Source organism: Rhinolophus sinicus, chromosome 16, assembly GCF_057876585.1.
Source record: "Rhinolophus sinicus isolate RSI-liver-muscle chromosome 16, RSI-T2T, whole genome shotgun sequence".
Lineage (NCBI taxonomy): Eukaryota > Metazoa > Chordata > Mammalia > Chiroptera > Rhinolophidae > Rhinolophus > Rhinolophus sinicus.
This window is the reverse complement of record NC_142516.1, coordinates 48,703,702-48,723,593: the sequence shown is the minus strand read 5'-3', so window position 1 is coordinate 48,723,593 and position 19,892 is coordinate 48,703,702. Positions and strand designations below refer to the sequence as shown.

Below are 19,892 nucleotides of genomic sequence, written 5' to 3'. Positions count from 1 at the left end.
TCAGGGAAAAGAAAAAAAACAAAACGAAATGGAACAAATCAGAGGCACTCAGCTAGTAGATAATTGAAGGCAATGGAGCCAGATACCAATAACTGTTCGATGTTCCTTTAGCCGGTCTCAGTCATCTCCTTCTCTCTTAATGAAATGTGAACCACACTTTGCACAAGATTCATATTGTTGTTTAAATGGTTTAAATGGATACTGCTCTGACATAAATCTGTCAGCTCCCTTTAGATTTTCATCGAGGCCTGGGAGGCTTCCACGCTGCCAGGCTGGAAGGTGACTACAAAGTTGGGTCAAAGGACGTCTCCTTCTATGCCAACATTCTTCTTCTTAGGACTTTAGATAAACTGCAAACAGGAACAGGATCTCCACGGCCAGGATTTCTGAGATTTTGGACTCTGGGTCAGCAGTGACTGTCTGTTTCTCCTTTCCTTCTAGGCTCATGGAAAAATATGGCTATCCCAAGGTCCCCTGAGGAATGTCCGAAATGCTTTTAAATAGCTATGCTTAACATATCAGGAGGACCCTGCCTTGCTTCCGTGAGCCAAATTTATCTTTTAATATCACTTGAGCATGCTCTGAACAAGACCACGAATATAAATTCCAAAAGAACAGACCAAAATCTCGACAAACAAAAGCAAAAGTTGACTGTTCAATAAAACTGAACTCCAAAGGCTCCTAAGCGTCTATTAAAACTCAGGTGCAGATGACACTGATCATTTCAAATTCTCTTCCACAGTCAATCAGAAGTGAGAAACAGGACACTCTCTTCTGAATTCTTAAACAGCCTGTTGTATTTTTTCCCACAGATGACAACTTTTAATTTTTATTTATTTATTTACTTATTTACTTATTTGATTGACTGAAACACGTGGAAACCACTGTATTCATCAGTCTTGATATTCACGTTTGGATGCCAATCCCCACAAAAGCTGGTTATCTATGTACATACTCATTGTTTCCTTCATATAGGACAGAAGTAAATGGCAATCCGTAAACTTTTCCTGAACCCATGCTTTGCACTGACTTTACTGATCCCGGGTCACCCCGCTGGGCTGAGTTCTTACACTGATGGCTCCAAAACTGAATCTCATGAGGAGGTAGAGGGTGGCACAGGCTTGGCTCCGGGTCACATCTATGCTGCTGCTGCAGTGGTGTAGGACACGCTGACACAGGTCTGCACACTGCTCCACCTCTTCCTCGAACAGCAAGTCGCCAAACTAGGACAGACACAAAGGGCCGTTAGGCGTCACTTGGCACTTCCATCTGCTTTCTGGACTGGATGCTTGTTGGAATATGTGAATGTCTGCTTGGACAAGCACAACGCCCAGAAGAGTTAACGCACTGCTCCATAAAGATAATGAGTTACTTGAGTCACAAGGTGAATTGAAGCAATGGAGTGACTTAAGATTTAATTACGAACTGCACCACTAAGACCAGAGCTGCATCATTAATCGCATTGTCAGCCAGGTTGCATTCACTGGCAAAGTCACAACGCTGAAGGAATTATCCTGAGCTTCCTGGGTTCCCTGGAAATTACTGGTGACCAAGAAAGCGAAAATGATCCTGATAGGAGCAGAATTCCCCTTTCTAATTGCAAAAGAGCCCACGTAGAAGGCACCAACTGAGATTTTCAATAAAGGGGGAGAAAGTAAACTGCATTTTACCTAAGGAATACCTATATTCTTCACGCTACAAGAAACTGACTTATAATCGTCCTGTCATTTTATAACGTGACATTTGGTAAGGCTCACAAATGGGCTCATGTATAAGGACTTTAATCTAAGATGCGGTATTTAAAAAAAAGGGTGAAAGGCGAAGTCGCTCAGTTGCTTTGTGTTCTCATGTCTCTAGTGAGTAGCCACTGCAAATTTCTATAGTTCAGCCCACATTTCAAGGGTGAGAGCCCTGTTTTTCCTCTCCATGGTGAATTTCCGCAGAATGAGTGCATCTGCTTTCTTCCTGGGGAGACTTTGGCCTATACTGCAGAATCCCTTAACACAGTACTGTGTGGGTTTTGGTGCAGCTGAGGGGAGAAACGTGAAGCCAGATGAGAATCTTAATTAAGAGGAAGAAAACATGCATTCCATGTTTACCTTGGCAATGAGAGCTCGCAGTGTTGCAAAGCAGTGAGTCAGGTAGGTGGTGCTCTGGTCACAGCTCAGAGAATTCACCAGGACCCTTAGAACACCTCCCAGCAGGCTGTCTTTACAGTCCAAAGCCGAGCTTGCCTGGGGGAACAGAAGAGCATCACTAATCCCTGCACTGGGCCAGTAAACTGAGGGGTAAAGATGCAAGTAGACACTTTTAAGATGCTGAGATGCTGTAGACACAGAGATGCTGAAGTTCCATCTCTAAGATCTTAAGGGTTTGGTAAAACATCACACATATCCATTAATTACCATGTGAGCTGAAGACTTATTTCCAAGTGGGACTTTATTTCAAAATGCCCAATTGATTTGGGATATATGCCTAATTCTGGGCTGCTAAACTCAGTTCTAAGGTACACCTCTCCCCATGCTGGGAAATAGCTTTTGGAATGTTCTGTCTTTGTATATACAAGGCACAGCTCTCCTTGTGAGCTGCAAAACACAACCATGGGTCTCCCAAGACAATACAGGCTGCTGGATGGTAGTGATGTTTCTAAATGAAGCTTGTTTATCAGCTATAGTAAAATTAACACCACCAAAGATAATGAAAAGTTAAGTTTCAGCTTTCTTTGAAAATTGCAAATACATTTTGAGGACTGGTGTTAGGTATATAGTCCTCAAAGTAGTTTTGTATAAAGACATAATCAATGTGATGCTAAGTATCAAAGTTATCAAAAATACCACATACTTTTTGTCTTTATTTTTCTACAATAATTACCTTGATTTCAGACAACTTAAAAGTTGGATACCTAAGATGTCACTGTAGTCCATCAATATTTCTTCTTCTAGCCCTAAAAAGCAATACTGGATCTAGTCTAAATGATTTCTCATTGGAAACATGGAAGGACTCATTTTTTCAGGTTAACTAAAAACCCACTAACACCTCGATGTCTTGGGAATTTTTGGAAACATTCACTTAGAAGAGGCCATTGTGTGATGAATTGTATTACTGCCAAGTTCACAGTGACACTACAATTTTCTGTAGCAGGAATGGGAAATTCAGGGCACAAATAACTTTAATTTCATTAATTTGTGTCCAAAACAGACACATACTGGTTTTTCTTTTTAACCTAATTCAGTCATAATCTCAGCTCCTGTACTAGACATCAATCATAATTCAACTGGAGTTGACCCATCAAAACAAAACAAAAAAACAACCCCAAACTAGCTACTATCCCTATTTTAGATACTGAACTATAAGCCCACCATCCACATTATAAACTTGATACACTCAGGCAAATTTAGCTACGAGAGTCAGTTTATGAACTCATTCCAAGCAAACAGCAAGTCCAAGAAGCCTGAAGAATGTTCATTATCTCTGGAATTTGTAAGTTGGACACTAGTGTAAACAATAAACTGCTCAACTTCGATTTTTTTAAAAAAAGGCATTTGGGATCATGTTTAATTCTTTTACAAATTTCTGTAAAGAATGTTTTATTAAATTCCAGTAAACATATTCATGTTGAATAGATCAGGTGTTGTTGTCCTCACCTGGATAATGTTTTCCTGCATGTCAAGGATGATTAAATTTGCTTCTGTAGCTAGATTGCCACTGATCAAGGCTTCTTGATCTAATTCTGCCTTTGTTCTAAGAAAAAAAAAAAAAAGGTCAAATTAAAGTGCATATCAAACCTGGCCATATCCCAATGATAGCAATCTATGCAACAAGGCATAAAGAAGTCCTCTGAACAGTCAATCTTGGAGTGAATACAAAGCAGCGGGCTACAGGTAACTAAGGAGTAGGTGCTTTCTGTGATTAGTGTCTGGTTAAAAAAATTTTCTAGGTAAAGTCTCCAGGCCATCCTCATCCCCACTATTATGAATAATGATGACAATTACAGAAATAACAGAATAGGTAGAAAAGCAATTATTGGTTGTTACCAGCAATTAGGCTTGCCAGTCAGATTGCTGCTAAAGCCTCAGGACCATGCCTGCATTTCATGCATGAGAACCATCTCCAGATCTGAGCCAAGGGAAGCCTCCGCAACAAGCTGGAGGGAGTGAAACTGGGTGTGATGTGAATTTGGCAAACAGCGATGCTACTGGATTAGGAGACTGTGATGCTTCAGAACCCGGTCAGGGAAGAGTCAGTCTCTTGACTTCTCAAAGGCCGCCTTGGGGTTACACAGCCAAGTACAGGCCTTTGTCCTTCTCTAATGGGAAGCATGGTTGCATTCCTGTGGAACAGGCCATCTAACATCCTACTGGACGTTACTGGCTATTACTCAGTAGGGGATGGGAAATTGCCTGGTGCTGCTCCGCTGTTAGGTTTCATTTTAAGGAATCAGAGCGTTTTACACACTAGTTCATCCATTCTCATAAAATCCAACTGAAACTGGAAAAGGTATTTTGTATCATCTAAATTTGGTTGCTAGGAAAGGGGAGTGTAAAGAATTGACGTTCCCAAGATGCCCCAGTGGCCAGAATGTTAGCACAGGGGTTGAGGTGTCATGATGGGAGCTCAAAAGTCTTGGACCCGGATCACCAGCTCATCTTGAGTTCCCTTCACCCAATAATGGGGGCATTGCCTTGCTCACAATGCCATCAAGGGCTCAGAATACATAGTTCCCTTTGTTTTCACGCTTATGACAGGCTTTTTGGTCCCAAGCCACTCTACAATTTTTTCTCATTCTCCACATGATAACATTTATGTATAATAAATGAAATATAAAAGCTACTTTGTATTAATTTACTGGTAGGTTTAGATTTAGAGCAATGCTATCCAATAGAAACATAATAGGGGCCACAGATGTCATTTTCTATTCTGTAGTAGCCATACTAAAAATAGCAAAAAGAAACAGGTGAAATGAATTGTAATATATTTTATTTAACTCAATATCAAAAAATATTGCCAATGTATAATCACTATAAAAATTACTGATGAGATAGTTTACATTCTCTTGTTTGTACCAAGTCTTCAACATCTGGTGTGCATTTTTCTCTTACATTACTACTGTGGCTACTATATTGGACAGTGCACTTCTAGAATGTCCTGATTTGGTTTTTTTCCCCCCAATTTTTTTTATAGTGGTAAAATACACATTACATAAAATATACCATCTTAACCACCTTTAAGTGTATAGTTCAGTGGTACTAAGTATGTTCACATCGTTTTGCAATGATCACCACCATTAATCTGGTTTTTAAAAAGCCTATTAACTATTCCTTTAAAATAGGTTCTCAAATTTGACTGCACGACAGAATCATCCAGGGAGTTTTATCAAATACTGATTTCTGGGTCCCACCACTGGAGACTCCAAATTAATTGGCCTTGGGTACATCTGGCACTGGAAGCTTTGAAAGCTCCCTGGGTGGTTCTAATGTATAGCCAAGGTTGAAAATTACTGCTCTGTAAGAAAGAGAGCCAAAATAACTGAAAAATGACCTGAAAAAAAAAGGCGAAAGACCCCACTATTGTAATTACAAAAATTTTCCAAATAGCTAAATTAAGCAGTTAAAAAACAACAACAACAACAACAACAACAAAACATCATCCTGAAGCTCTGCAGAGGTGAACCCTTAGCCCTGACAATGAGCCACCCACCAGGTAGCTCAGGGCTGAGAACTCGTCTAGAGAGAATTGGAAGGCCCTGCATGGAAAGTAAGGCTCAACGTGGTGCTGTTTCTGCAAGCAAAAGGGAACGGTTCCCCAAAACATCAATTTACACAGCTCATGCAAAACATGCCTTGTTAGACTCTACTCTTAGTCTCATAGAGTAGATGCCCTAACCAGTAGATGCCTTATGCATTTCTGTAGCACCTACTGCATGTACATTTAAAATTTTTTGTTTTGTTTTGTTTATTGCCTGAACTAGAACTTATGCACGCTCAGAACCAAATATCTTATGAATCAGTTCAGCGAACTTAAAGCAAGAATAAAATACCAAACACAACTGGATATCATTAAGAAGTCCAATAACGAGGCTATCGAAGTAACACCTACAATTAAAATGCCTTTGTCTCTTTAATATTTTAAAATAAATTTGGTTCCCAATATTCCTATAGATGGACCAGAATGATGCATTCTTGTGGCAGCAACAAAGATAGTAACTTGGACACTTGTCTCATTAGGGAGACCACCTCAGGGATGATGTAGATGCCTGATCACCGCACTGTACACCTGAAGTGGAATAATAATGAATGTCAACTATAATTTTATGTATATGTGTGTGTGTGTGTGTGTATACACATGTATATGTGTGTATATATATATGTGTATATCTATATATATCTATATATATATATTCACAGGAAGTGGAGTACAGCATAAGGAATAGAGACAGTGGAAATGTAACAGCTATATGCGACAGAGGGGTAGTAGATTGGGGGAGGGGGTTATCACTCTGCGAGGGGTATAGATGATAAATGTCTAACTATTACAGTGTTTTGTACACATGAAACTAATAAAAATAAATAAATAAATAAAACGAAGATAGTAACTTATGTTTATTTACAAAACAACATGGCTACGCAATTTTGCCCCACCCTCCACTCCCTTACGATGGGTGCTTCATACACCATGGGGATACCCTTCCTAGGCCTCACCCAGTGTGTGGTGGGGGGTTCTTTAGCTGCTGTGCAATGTTTTGTTCAGTGAACACTGAGGTTCACTAGACTACCTGCTGCTAAGAGGAAGGGCAGACATGTGGTATATATTCAATAGGTTTAGTTTTATGCCCCATATATCCAGATTATTGCACACACAAATATATCATATATTGCAATCCAAGCAGGATTTTTCTTCTTTCATTTCTTTATAATTTTTTTGATAATACACATCATAATACATCCGTTGTAGGAAACACAGCAAAGTGTAAAGAAGGAAACACCAATTACTTCAACACCCAAAGTAAACCACTGTTAATATTTTGATAAATTTCCTTCCAGGTTTTTAAAAATATATTTACTATATGTAGTTAGAAATTTAAGATTCTACTTTAAAACCAAGTGTCTTTCCTGCTTTTATTCACTTAACATGATATCATAAGCATTTCCCATGTCATTAAAATGATTTCAAAACATTTTAATGCCAACCTAATATTTTCTTACATATTTCCCTATTCTTGTGCATTTAGAATGTTTCCAATGATTTTAATTTTTTATGTAATGCTGATATAAATATTCCTGATTATACATCTTTGTACATATTTCTGGAGTAGAAATATAAATTGAAATCATTTCGGGTAATCTGTCCTGAGATTGCTAAATATTAGTTTTCTTTTAAATGCTTATCAATGTAATAAATGTTTAAGAACTGGAAATCATAACTCCTTATACCTTTGATTATACCGAGTCCCTGGATGTACTGAATTTACACAGATAATGATGATCCATTTTCTTACCCTTGGAAGGATGTAGTTGTTTCAGTAATACAAGTAGCCTGGGAAAAATAGTTTAGCACTTTAGGTAAAAGTAGCACAAAGTTGTTGAGTGACTCACTTATCTAGTTTCTCATTAGCTTGCCGCCAATGTGTCTGCTCTTTCTTCCATCTCAAATTTTCACTTAGGCATGAAAATCGGTCATTCCCTAGGAGTTAAGAAATGCATGATAGGAATTTGATTAGCATGAAACCCTCCAAGATAACCAGAAGTTCCACAACAAGCTCAACTAAGAGGCCTCAGCCCTACTGCTCTGGCTAATTAGAGTCCATGCTGGATGCTGGTAGGAGACAAAGCCCATGTCCACGGCAGGCTGGCCTGCTCTTTGATTGATATGCTAGAGCTTTAGAAGAACCCCTGCCTTTCTGGAGTGCTGCTGAGAATGTTTCTCATGAACACAGAATTCCGGTGAAACCCTGGAGGTTCTCGCTGAGTTATTGAAAAGGATAATGTGGGTTCAAATGAAGGTGCTCAGCCATCTCTGAAAAAGCTGAGCTCCCTTCAATTCTTGGTCACTTGTCCCATGGCACAGAATGAGCTGTCACTCTGATTTACTTTGACACAGGAAATAAGACCGAGGGTGGGTGAACACTTCACTCTATTCTACAATGATGAGCTTAGCGTTTTTGAGATCGTTCCTGGTGTGGTAGGGTCCCTGGGGGGCTGGAACACTCTGAGACCACTGAGTGGCTTGGTTCCATCCTTATAGTGCCCTGAGTGATTTGGGGAGATGATCTAGGAACCGGACTAGCCATGGTCTTGACCTGGCTCTGCACAAACTAGTCAAAACCCCAGGAGAGGCTCTGGCCTTGAGAGAGACACCATTCATCTCATCCTATGACTTACAATCTTGGATGTGACCTTTTATTGCCTACAAGTTTGAAATAGAAGATGCCATCTGGGGACATTTCCAGGGTCCCTGTGGTCTCAGGAAAGCAGCTTTCCCTTAGAGGCACAGGGCTAACGTTACACATCATGCACAGAATCCCAGAACCTGCTTGTCTCTATTACTGTAACGTCTTAAGAAAGTGATGGTGTCTACTCATGTTGGGAGGGCACTGCTGCCCACAAACGGTGCAGAACTCACACAGAAAGCAGAGCAGGGCGGACCCCACGTACCTGGAACCCGGCGCCGCATCATCTCCCCTCTGGCCCCTTCCCCGCGGAGCAAAGCCTCCTCCAGCCTGGCCTTGACATCCCTCGACTTCTGCAGGACCTGGGTACTGACCTTGTCGGAGCTCGGCTTTCCCTGGACAGGGCAGAGACAGAAAGACGCTTTGTTTGGTGAGATCTCTGCCCATGGGGAGAATCCTCAAAACAGAGCACCCATGGTGACATTGGCCAGTTTGGACATGTGCTACCCAGAAATGCTGTCCTGGGGGATCTTATTGGCTGAAATCCTGTTAACGGGAATATGGCGCTTTCTGCAGAAGGCAGGGATCCTTTCCCTGGGGCATTATCATAGCTAGGTAGGTTATGGATATGCAAATAGGCCACGGATTTTAACACAGAAATAAGAAAAATTACTGATGTCTCCATTGCCCAAACAAAGAAGGGCAGCAACAAGATCGGATGGAACTTGGGAGATGAGAGCTGGTGTAAAACTGAGCCGCTCCACACTTACCTTATACTCAAAACATGAGACACAGATGAAAAGGAGGTCTAAAATCCTGTTGAGTTGCATTGATGGCAGGTCAGCAATCCACTTCCTAATGAGGCTCTGATCTGCATTTTTCATGATCCAGAGGAAGCAAATCATGAGGTTTCGGGTTGTGTCAGCATTCAGCATGTTGTACTGCTTGTAGGGCTGGAAGCAGGCAGATTGGGAGATGAATGCAGGAGAAGAATGTGAACAGCATGCACAGTGAAAGTGTAAGGGATGCCAATCTCTCAGAACACAGTAACTGTACTTCTTCCTTGGCTGGGGTTCTTGTTCCAGGAACTCTGCCTTTCCCAGGGCCGGGCTGCTCAGCAAAAGGGCTTGCTCGGGGCAGTAGTTATTTGAGCCCGGCTTTCAGCCATATAACTGTGGGAACCCTCTGTCTCTGGAGCACTGTGGTCTGGTGGTCTGCCTGGGACCTTGACCACCCCTCCCCCAATCTCAGTGATAACAAGGGGGCTCCCATTCTGCTAAGATCTTCAAGTATTTCTCCTTCAATCTGGACACAAGACAACTTAGAGCAGAGTCTTGTAGCGGTGAACTGGCTTGGCTGGGTTCCCGACATACCCTAACTGTTCAAGATTCAGCTTCTTTGTCAGAGTCCAAAGTATAATATAAGGGTCATGAACTGCTCAGCGATTAATCAAATCCATAATTTAGTGGAGTCCTGTGTAATGGGACTTTAACCATGCTTTATGTTTTCCTGGGGGTGTGGGTGTGGGGGTTCAGGCTCTCTGCTTTAATACTTTGGCCACAAGTGTTCATTTTAGAGTGCTGAGCACACTCTCTGTTGCTCATCAAATCAACACAAAGAATAATATGCGGCTGCACCCTTGGTTCATGTGGCGTAGCTAATATCCAATGGAATGCAGTGGTGAGATTGCAATGAGGTATTTGTCAGTGTGTGAGGGAAATGCTGGTTTCAGAGGGGAGTGACAGGGCTCATGAAGTTACTTTAATGTCAGATTTTTCTGAGCATGGTGACACGAAGACATGAAATCTTTAGATATAACTTCATAGGGAATATCTTCTAACAGGTGAGCTTTGGGCGTTTGGGCATTTGCCCTGAGATCAAATAGCTATGTGAAAGGCATACAGCACCTCAAGCAGCTAACACTGGTAAGATGGATATTAGAAAGGTGGAGGAGGTCATAAAAGCCAGTATTTATCAAACTGCAGAATGAGTGATGTCAGCTCTCAAATGTCTCTTCTCTTTTTCACTTCCCTGCCCTGCACCTCTCGTGGGGGGTGTACCGGGGGTGGGGAATGCCCAAGCGCTGGAGGGAAGAGGAGAAAGTCATCCTGCAAAGAAGAGTTGGATGTCGATGCTGCCTTTCCAGCACCGAGGTGTGTTCTCTGCAGATACAGTCTGCATTGAAGTGCTAAGTCAAATGAAGCTGGGGGATGCAGCCCTGTCTTGAAAAAGGGACAGTCAGAGCTCATCAAGGAACAGAGATAGATCATACCTCAAGCGAACCAGAGGGTGTATTCCTGGAAGAGCTCCTCGTTAAACACAGTGTTTGTGCATAAGGACAGAGCCAAACACCTCTACTTAGGGTCTCTGGGAACCTCCCAAAGCTGACACTTAAGAAGTGTCTATCAAGCAACCAGCCCTCTTCAATCTTTTTTTTTTTCTTTTTTTTTTTTTTGGAGGCATACACAGTATGAATAATAAATACATGGAATAAACACAGCCCCACCCTTCCACCTGAGGGAGCCTTGCTCTAATCGTCTGCAATAATCTCTGATTTCCCGAGTTCGTTTCTCTCCTGCTGTTCTGAGCCTGGAACTCAGCACCACTGAGGCTGCCTGAATTTGATCTGTGGTTCTCTTGCTGCGGCCAGAACCCTGTCGGACTGTGTGCAGCCTCATCTGCACCACTTCCCTCCACAGCTGCCAGCCTCACGATGACTCCTTCCAGCATTGAGCAGTAAGGCAGAAATCTCCCTTGCCTGCTCCACGGTGGGTTCTGGTAGGTGAGTATAAGAATGAACCCATGGGAAAATACACAAAATAAAGAATAAACTAGAGAAGCGTGCAACATACCAAGGAAGACAGCATAGTTCCGCTTGTCTTCAGATTAAAGTGGTTCCCAGCTATGGCCAGCGCCACATTCTGGTTAATTGCACTATTCCCTTCTTGTTCTTCATCCGAACCACTGGTGCGATTTTTCCCACTACGGGCATCTGTAGCTGTGATTAAAACATCATTAGTCTTATCATATGATCCAGCAATCATGCTCCTTGGTATTTACCCAAAAGGATCGAAACCTTATGTCCCCATAGAAAACCCGCACATTGGTGTTTATAGCACCTTTATTCATAATTGCCCAAACTTGGAAGCAACCGAGATGTCCTTCAGTAGGTGAATGGATAAATAAACTGTGGTACAACTGGACAACAGATTGTTACTCAGTGCTAAAAAGAAATGAGCTAGCAAGTCATGAAAAGACATGGAGGAAACTGAAACGCATACGACTAAGGGAAAGAAGCCAGTCTGAAAAGGCTACATACTGTATGATTCTAACTATGTGACATTCTGGAAAAGACAAAACTAAGGAGACAGTAAGAAGTTCACTGGTTGCCAGGGGTTAGTTAGGGATAAGGGAGGAAGAATAAGCAGGGCACAGAGGAATTTCAGGGCAGAGAAAACATTCTGTATGATACGACAGTGATGGATACATATTATTCATTTATCCAAACCCTTAGAATGTCCAACACCAAGAGTGAACCCTAATGTAAACAATGAACTTTAGGTGATAGTGATATGTCAATGTAGTTTATCAATTGTAAGAAATATACCCCTCCTGGGGCGGCCAGTTAGCTCAGTTGGTTAGAGCGTGGTACTCTTAACAACAAGGTTGCTGGTTTGATCCCCACAAGTGTACCCTTTTTTTAAAGACTATATTCTCGTTAGTTTATCAATGTAAAGATTCCATGTACAATAGATGCACTATATGACCTTAATAATAGAACATTTTTTGCTGTTTTCCCACTTGTCAGTTACATCATGACCATAAAGTTCAATGCATATGTGAAGAAACCACCAAGATTTAATAGGTTCAAAGACAAAGTGCTGAAAAGTTCTGATCCCAAGTAATTGATCTGCAAAGTTCTAATAAACAAGGAATCTTTGGAGAATGTGTGCTAAGGTGGATCCCTGCTTTGGGAACAGAAAGTCATGGGTCTTCTAATGCAACTTTCATGCAAAATTCTAGAAATGGTCTGAAAATTACCTGTCCTGCCCTAAAATACATCTTCAAATTTTGAGGACCACATTGTTCTCAATTTGCCCTCCTATCAGGCATTACTAGAGGAAGCTCAATACGTGTCGTCTTGCAGCCCACTAAATCCCGTGTGCCAAGTTTGCTTCTGTCATTTCAATCCCCATTTTATTGCTCATTTCAAATTTCATTGTAATTAGCACCATAATGATTTTAGAAATAATTTAATCACACATGACACCTTGCATTTAGAGGAAACAGGCAAACTTGAATGGCTCCAGGATTCCAAGGAAGAGTGCCTGCAAGGATGCTGGGCTCACATAAACATTCCTCAAACCCCAGGATGCTTCGTCAGTCAAGAGAGCTGCATGGTAAGTTCTAAGAACTTCCCTTGAGTTGAGGGAAAAGCAAGAACCACTCTGAAGTGATCAGAATCTGTGTGTGTGTGTGTGTGTGTGTGTGTGTGTGTGTGTGTGTGTGTGTATTGGGGGAAGCGTAGGAAGATGGGATTTTTTGCTCAGGTCAAGGGTAGTTTTGTTCATTTACATTCCCTAATCCGCACTGTAATAAGCAAAGAAAATCAGAAGGTGCACACATCCTTTTGAGACAATTTATCCTTCTCTCTTGCTAAGTGAGAGATACTGATTTTCAACCTTCGCATCAGCCAGCGCCAAAGGCAAAATTCCTCTGCCATGGCAGAATTTCCTAATACTGAAAGACAGACACCATGATATTTTTTTGCACGGAATAATTGTTCAGATTCATTTGAGTCTGCTTCTTTGCTTAAAACATTCATAAAAGAAAAGAAACACCTTTATTTCAAGGTGTCAGAGCAGTGATCTCCAAAAGAAGTGATTCTCTTATTATCTCACCCTTTGGGATGTATGGTTTATAAAGTTCATTATATACCAGCACCCGAATGAAAAATGAATGAACAAATTAATTTCTAAATAAAAAACAGATACAAGGCTATGTGCCTTTAAAAAATAAAAAAAAAATTGGGGCCTGTGTTTAAGGCCTGTGTTGAGAGCACTAGCGCAGAGAATTGCTTATAGAAACATATCAGTACTAGCGCTAATGACAGACACCTCACTCTCGTGGGGGCATTTGGCAGGGGCCCCCATCAATCCAAAGAAGGAAACAGAAGGCATTGTTACCTGTAAAGTCATAGAGCTGTGGCAAAGCATCCAAAATGATGCCCACCAAAGGCAGGTAAAGGGCAGCAATTTTGACCTTCACCTCTGGTTTGACACAACGTGGGTCCAGGTCGTGAGAACTTAGCAGGCTGTGAATGGCACTGACAGCTTTCCTTTGCACTTTGCTGATCCTGTTGGCACAACAGAGAACATTAGAGATTATGGTGAAGAGGGATTGACTAACAATGTGCTTAAACAATAAGGAGTGACCAGAAAGCTCCTAGACAATGGGGTGACAACGTGGCTGAAAAAACCCATTTTGTGGTTTCTCTCCCTCCCCCACGTCTTTCCAAATTCCTATCAACACCTTTTCTCAAAGTTACAGATGCTTCTACTCCAGTGAATATTCTCTGGTGAATGGTCTTTTTTCGTCAAGCATGGGAGGTTGGACTATACCCTTTAGTAAGCACCACTGTGTTTGTGTTTGTTTTGCTTTGCATTCCTTTTTAAAGGCCAGAAACATACCCTTCGCCTTCAGCATCCAGGGCGGCAGCCAGTTCAGTAAAGAGAAGCCCAGTGAGGAAGTGCTGCTGGCGGTACTCGGGAGTCAGGTCGAACATGCTGGCAATCTTCTGGTCCTGGAAGCTGGAGCAGGAGCTCGAGTTCTACAGAAATGCACGGGGCAGTTCTATGAGTAACGAGAACTGGAATCAAAAGCACGAGGGCTGGTATTTATTGAGCACATGCTATGGCCAGGCTTTGCAAGCACAACCCACTGAGGCAGGTATCCCTACTCCCCCCCATGTGACAGATGAGGAAACCGAGACATAGAGTGGTCACTTTGCTTTTTCCCATTCCTGCAGATGGAGGACTGCCCGTTAGGAAAGACGAAAACAAAGCACTCAGGGTCTGTCACACAGTGAGTAACACTCCCTTCCCTACCCACAATCAAAAGTTGAAGATTAAAATCCTAGGATAACAACAACTGGATAGAGAAATGGGAACTGGATCCAATGCTGTTGCTTTGAGCAGGCGATTCCTCTATAACAAACTGCCCCCTTTATTGGAGGCCCCTGTTTACTGAGCTGCACTTCTAAATATGGATTATGCACATTGAGTTTTGCTGGTCTGGAGACTAGCCGGGGTGTCAGGCAGGGAGGTGTCAGATTTCCTAGTCCTAGGCAATTCCTGTGCTCTTATCCTGGAAGTACACTTTATATTTCACCAAGAGAATCTACAATGTCTCTGGAAATCCTTTAGTTTTGGTGAGGCTGGGCCTGGCCCCTGGGTTTGCTAACTCCCTGGGGTAGTCCGAAGGGAAATGTGGGAGAGGCCCTAGGGCAAAGTTAGCACATTTGGAATTGTTGCTTGTAAGTCAGATCTTTCCCAGTTCACACTCAGATGGTCATGTAGTTAATATCCGGCTCATGTCCTGTGGCATGAATGGCCAAGATTTTTTTTAAAATTAATATGGCAAACCTTCATCTTTGTGCCAGAATCAAGGACTAGGCAACAGAAATAGAACTTAATATTGATAAATCTTGCCTGCTGCTCTGAGCTGTTGATTTGTTCCCTATAAATGGAATGTGACTATAAAATAACATTTCCTTAAAGTTTTTCTAGAGGAGACTAGTCCCTTGAGAAATCTACGGAGGAAAAACAAAAAGTTTTTGGAGTCAAATCATTTTGGAAATCACTGCTTATCACACACCTCCTCCCATTTCCTCCTCCACCACCCCTGGGGCATTTACAGTTTACATGAACAAGTTAGAGACTTTTGGATGGCCTTCTGCAAAGAAACCTGCTAATATAGGGTTTCCAAAACTGATCTGATTTTGGAATCCTGTATTCGCATAACACCTCTAACATCCTGTAGAATCTGGAGCCCACTGAACCTAACTTGGGAAATACTGTTCTACACAATGATTGATCCTGTCAGTCAAAGCTCTGTCTCTAAACATTAACACAAGTGTTACTTTTCTTGGCTGATCAAGAGCAAGACTTGTTAGAGGAGGGTTGGGTGGATGGATGAGAAAATGAAGGGTTGAGGAAGTACAAATTGGTAGTCACAAAAATCGTCACGGGGATTGTGAAATACAGTGTGGAGAATATAGTCAATAATGTTGTAAAAACTATGTATGGTGTCAGATGGTTACTAGACTTATCAGGAGGATCACTTCATAAATTATATAAATACCTAACTGCTGAGCTGTACACCTAAAACTAATATAAAATAATACTGAATGTCAATTATAATTAAAATACACACAACACACATATACACACACATAGCCATAGGATATAAAGTACAGCATAGAGACTATAGTCAATGATATTGGAATAGCTATGTACGGTGTCAGATGTGTAGTAGACTTGTTGGGGTTATCACTTTGTGAGGGGTGTAAATGTCTAATCATTACATTGTTTTGTACACCTGAAACTAATGAAAAGAAAAAAAAATAATTAATTAAGGGCACAATAAAAAAAAGAACAAGACTTGTTAGAAATATACTCTATAAAACAGGTTATTTGATTAGTTTATGATGAGATCATTTTAGTGCTTTAAGAGCAAAATTATCTGGAATATGATTCAAGGTGGACTCATCTCGTACTGAATCCCACTCAGTAACAGTATTAGCAAAAAGTCCTAAGATAGTTCAAAGATAGAATATCCATGTGAAAAACCACTATTCAGTCATTTTGGAATCAATACAAGGGAACCTGCAATTTCATAAATTTTATGATGCTGGGGTTTAGGAAAAGGGACGTGAACAAAGGCGACTATCAAGCTAAAGGAAAAAGGTGATGAACGTCAGACAAAGGGAGATATGGGATTTTTCTACCCATGTCTCGATTTTTCATCATGTATGTGAATTTCTTGCTCTACTTGGCCTCAGCAGGGACCTTAGAGCCTAGGAAAAAACCAATCATGTGGCTTGTACATGATTAGTTAGATAGTACAACTTTGGGTAGCATACCTGTGTGTATCTGGACAGTTGCTCTGTCTGAATTGCTTGAGTTTTCTTCTAATTACACCAACCTTTATAGGAATAAATGACTAAACTACACTAATTAAGTGAAATAGCTTGACCGATTCTTTCGGTCAGCTGATTACCTGGGAGGAGATGGAGGGGCAGGGAGACAGTGGTGCAGTATCCGCATTCATAAAGAAGAGGTTCAGATTGAGATAGTGTTCGTGGCTGCAGAGGATTCTCAAGAACTCCAGCCGCATGGAAATGAGCGTTGGAAGGTTGTTCAGCTTGGCTGACAGCTGGGAAGAAAAATGAGAAGAGGAAAGAAGTGTTTATTGTAAGGTAAATGGAGTTGAGGTTGACAGACACAAAAACATCTTATCTCCCCAGATTAAGGCAATCAATTTAATAAAAATGAATGAGACAGCACAACAGATGGCAAACTCTGCATTACAGGGAGACCCAGGAAGTTTTCATCCATTACTGTTCCTTTCCATCATTGCAGCCTAACAGCTGTCCAAAATGGGGATTCTTGCCCCTACCCTTGTCAAATTTATAATACCATGGCAAGCCTGTATTGGAAATAATCTGGAGGTATGTCTTCAGTGTAACACAATGTAATTAATTTTACAAAATCCCCACTGTGTCTGAGAAACTAAATGAAAGGACTTGGCCCCACGTGGGTCCACACATAACTAATGGAATATGACTCGATGACTTTAATGCTAAGTGTTCTTTGTAGTTTCTAATTAAAGGCCCCAATGGGAAGTTCTCAAAAAAAACCAGTTCCCTAGATGAGAGCATCAAATTACTTCGGAAAGTATTTAGTCCCTGCAAAAAAGCCAAGGAGTCTGCCTCAAAGTGGCAGAAGAGGAAGTAGAGAAAGAAAGAGAAAGCTGGAAGAGTTTTCAGGAAAAATCTTCCCTTAAACAAACAAACCACGAAATAAGCAATGAAAAGGTGACAAAGGTGACAGGCTGGAAGAGAGCTCTTGCTTCCCTTGGGTAAGTTGACAACTGAAGGATCCAGACTCTAGGCTGTGACTCAGAAGTAGCTTCTTTTAAAGCAAAAGAGGAAATGGAGGGTCTTGCTGGACCTTGAATCTCTCAGTATATCATCATAAACACTCTACCACTCCAGCACAGGAAACCTGCATCTCATCCTTACAAATGGACATGCCTCCTCTTCATGCACTTTAAGAGCAGTTTTATAAACTATATAATTTAAATGAGTAAATATTTTCAGCCATTTTAGGAGAAGCCATTGTGTTGTGGCATTTTGCCTATAGACTCAATCTATAGTTAGACGTTTATTTGAAACAAATGAATACTATTACATATTATATAAAAACTAAAACATATGACTTCCGTATAAGAACACTGACTCATATCAATGTGCCTTGCTGGCTGATTTTGGACCAAAGGAGCCACCAGCAAATTGAACTGATTAGAATTCACTCTAGTGTCCATCGCTTAATGTCATTTACAAAGTGTTGTTGGATCAAGTCAGCAATCAGAACATGAAAACACAAGATATCTGCATTTGAAAGGCCACACTGAGTATCTGTCATAGGTCCCTTTAGACTTCACTAAAGACAGAAATTTCAAAACGAATTTCAGTGATGTTTAGAACAGAATAACATGCATTTCCTGAATCATCCTCCCCAGAGGTCAGGACCCACACTGGTAACCTCAGGGGGCCTCCCCAAGGGATTGGTACTAACTTAGTGGCACATTGAAAGCCACAGAGCCACCAAACAACTAGATTGCTCTATTCTTAGTGACTAGTAATGAAAGACTAAGTTTATACTCATGGTCACAAAGTCTACAAATGACAGAAAGCATGACAGAATACTTGAATCAGGTTATGCAAAATGATAAAATCGGAGGACTTTGGAAAAATTGAACCTGCCTCAGGTATGATTAGGGTTTCCAGACGGGAATTCCCGCCCGTTCTCAGGAATTTTTTTTGCCATCCCGTTCCTGAATCCCAAGAAAAGTCCGTCGGGAAATCGGGAAAATTGGCTCCTTGAACCCAGGTGATTGGTAGTATCGGCCATCACTTTGTGGAAACGATTCATCGTGGAGAACAGAACCAGTTTATATCTCGGGATTCGGGAACGGGAAAGCGAAAAGAATTCCTGAGAATGGCTGGGGATTCCCACTTCCCGTGTGGAAACCCTAGGTATGATGTTCCTACTGTATCTAGACAGCTGAAATCAGTGATTAAATCACCATGGCCTGGTGTTGGTGATTTTGTTAGGCCTGTGTGCTACTCATTGTGTCATTGGCAGACAAAGAGCATAGAATCAAAACACTGAAACCTGGATAAATCTAATCCAGCCTTGTCTTTTTGCAGCCCGTGAAGAGTTTAATCACAGCAGTTTAATGGCATCACTTGAATTAGAACACAGGTTTCCAGATTCTTAGTCTAAGGTTCTCTGGCAGCTGAGATTGGAAAGGGTGAGAAAAAGGAGGGTAAATTAAAGGAAAAGGAAATGATTAAAAAGAGAAAGAGAGAAGAAAAGAGAAAATAAACACATGCATTTGTAAGGCAGGCGGATGTCTACTTTTGATTCCTTACTTTCCTTTTGGTAATGAACACTGCTCACAGGTGAGCAGTGACAAGAGTCTCTCCTTGACCAAACAACTCAGAGAACTCTGAGCTCATTTTCAAACAGGTCTGTCCTTGGGCATGTCCTCAATAGTCTAATTTTAGCAAAACTCCCGCTAAGTCTGTTTAGCCAAAGCCCCACACCCTTGCTATCTGAGCACCCTTACTATCTGACCAAATGAGTCTTGAACCCTCACCACCCCCCAGGTGGTGTCTGATCCACCTGGGCCGCCTTCATTTCAGCAAGAACCCCATTAGGTCGGTTTAGCTAGAATCTTCCCTTACCCCTGATGTTTCCTCTTAGTCATTTTTCATCCACTGACCACCCCCATCCTGCTCATTGGCTCACGTGCCCACTTTTCCTTGCTGTATTCCGTGTTGAGCCGAATCTCTGTCGCCTATGTAAAAGCCCATCGCAGGAGTCTCTATACCTGTCATGATGGTCCTGAATAAAGCCTGCCTGTCATGAATCATTTTTTCTTTAACAGAGGCTAAACTAGACCTAGAGTGGTGTTCTAGTATTTTCTTTCCATATATCTAACTTCAAGTTTTGAAAACCAGATTGACTTCTATTTGCAGCTCATTCAGTGACCTGTGATCCTAAACATCTAAGAGGGATGGCAAAGAGGATCGGAACGGCACATTGCCCCACACTCCAACCTAGTGGGCTGTGGAACAGCAGATCCACGCAGGCCCAGGTCAGGGTGTACAGGGAGTTGGTGCTCTGGGACTTGCAGATGTTTCCTTCGGATTCTC

The 19,892-nt window shown here is 41.5% G+C and overlaps 1 protein-coding gene across 4 annotated transcripts in view; it reads right to left on the bottom strand.

Moving 5' to 3' along the window:
* Positions 1–19,892, bottom strand: part of DOCK8 (dedicator of cytokinesis 8) — a 193,513-nt gene that overhangs the window by 29,840 nt on the left and 143,781 nt on the right. For all 4 annotated transcript variants that reach the window (XM_019730243.3, XM_019730266.3, XM_019730259.3 and 1 more), the window contains 10 exons: positions 16,667–16,822; positions 14,077–14,216; positions 13,573–13,742; positions 11,239–11,384; positions 9,157–9,339; positions 8,652–8,781; positions 7,593–7,680; positions 3,645–3,741; positions 2,100–2,234; positions 1,071–1,223 (listed from right to left, as the gene is read on the bottom strand). In XM_019730243.3, coding sequence (XP_019585802.1) covers positions 1,071–1,223; positions 2,100–2,234; positions 3,645–3,741; positions 7,593–7,680; positions 8,652–8,781; positions 9,157–9,339; positions 11,239–11,384; positions 13,573–13,742; positions 14,077–14,216; positions 16,667–16,822 — 1,398 coding nt within the window. The remainder of the gene's footprint in view (positions 1–1,070; positions 1,224–2,099; positions 2,235–3,644; positions 3,742–7,592; positions 7,681–8,651; positions 8,782–9,156; positions 9,340–11,238; positions 11,385–13,572; positions 13,743–14,076; positions 14,217–16,666; positions 16,823–19,892) is intronic.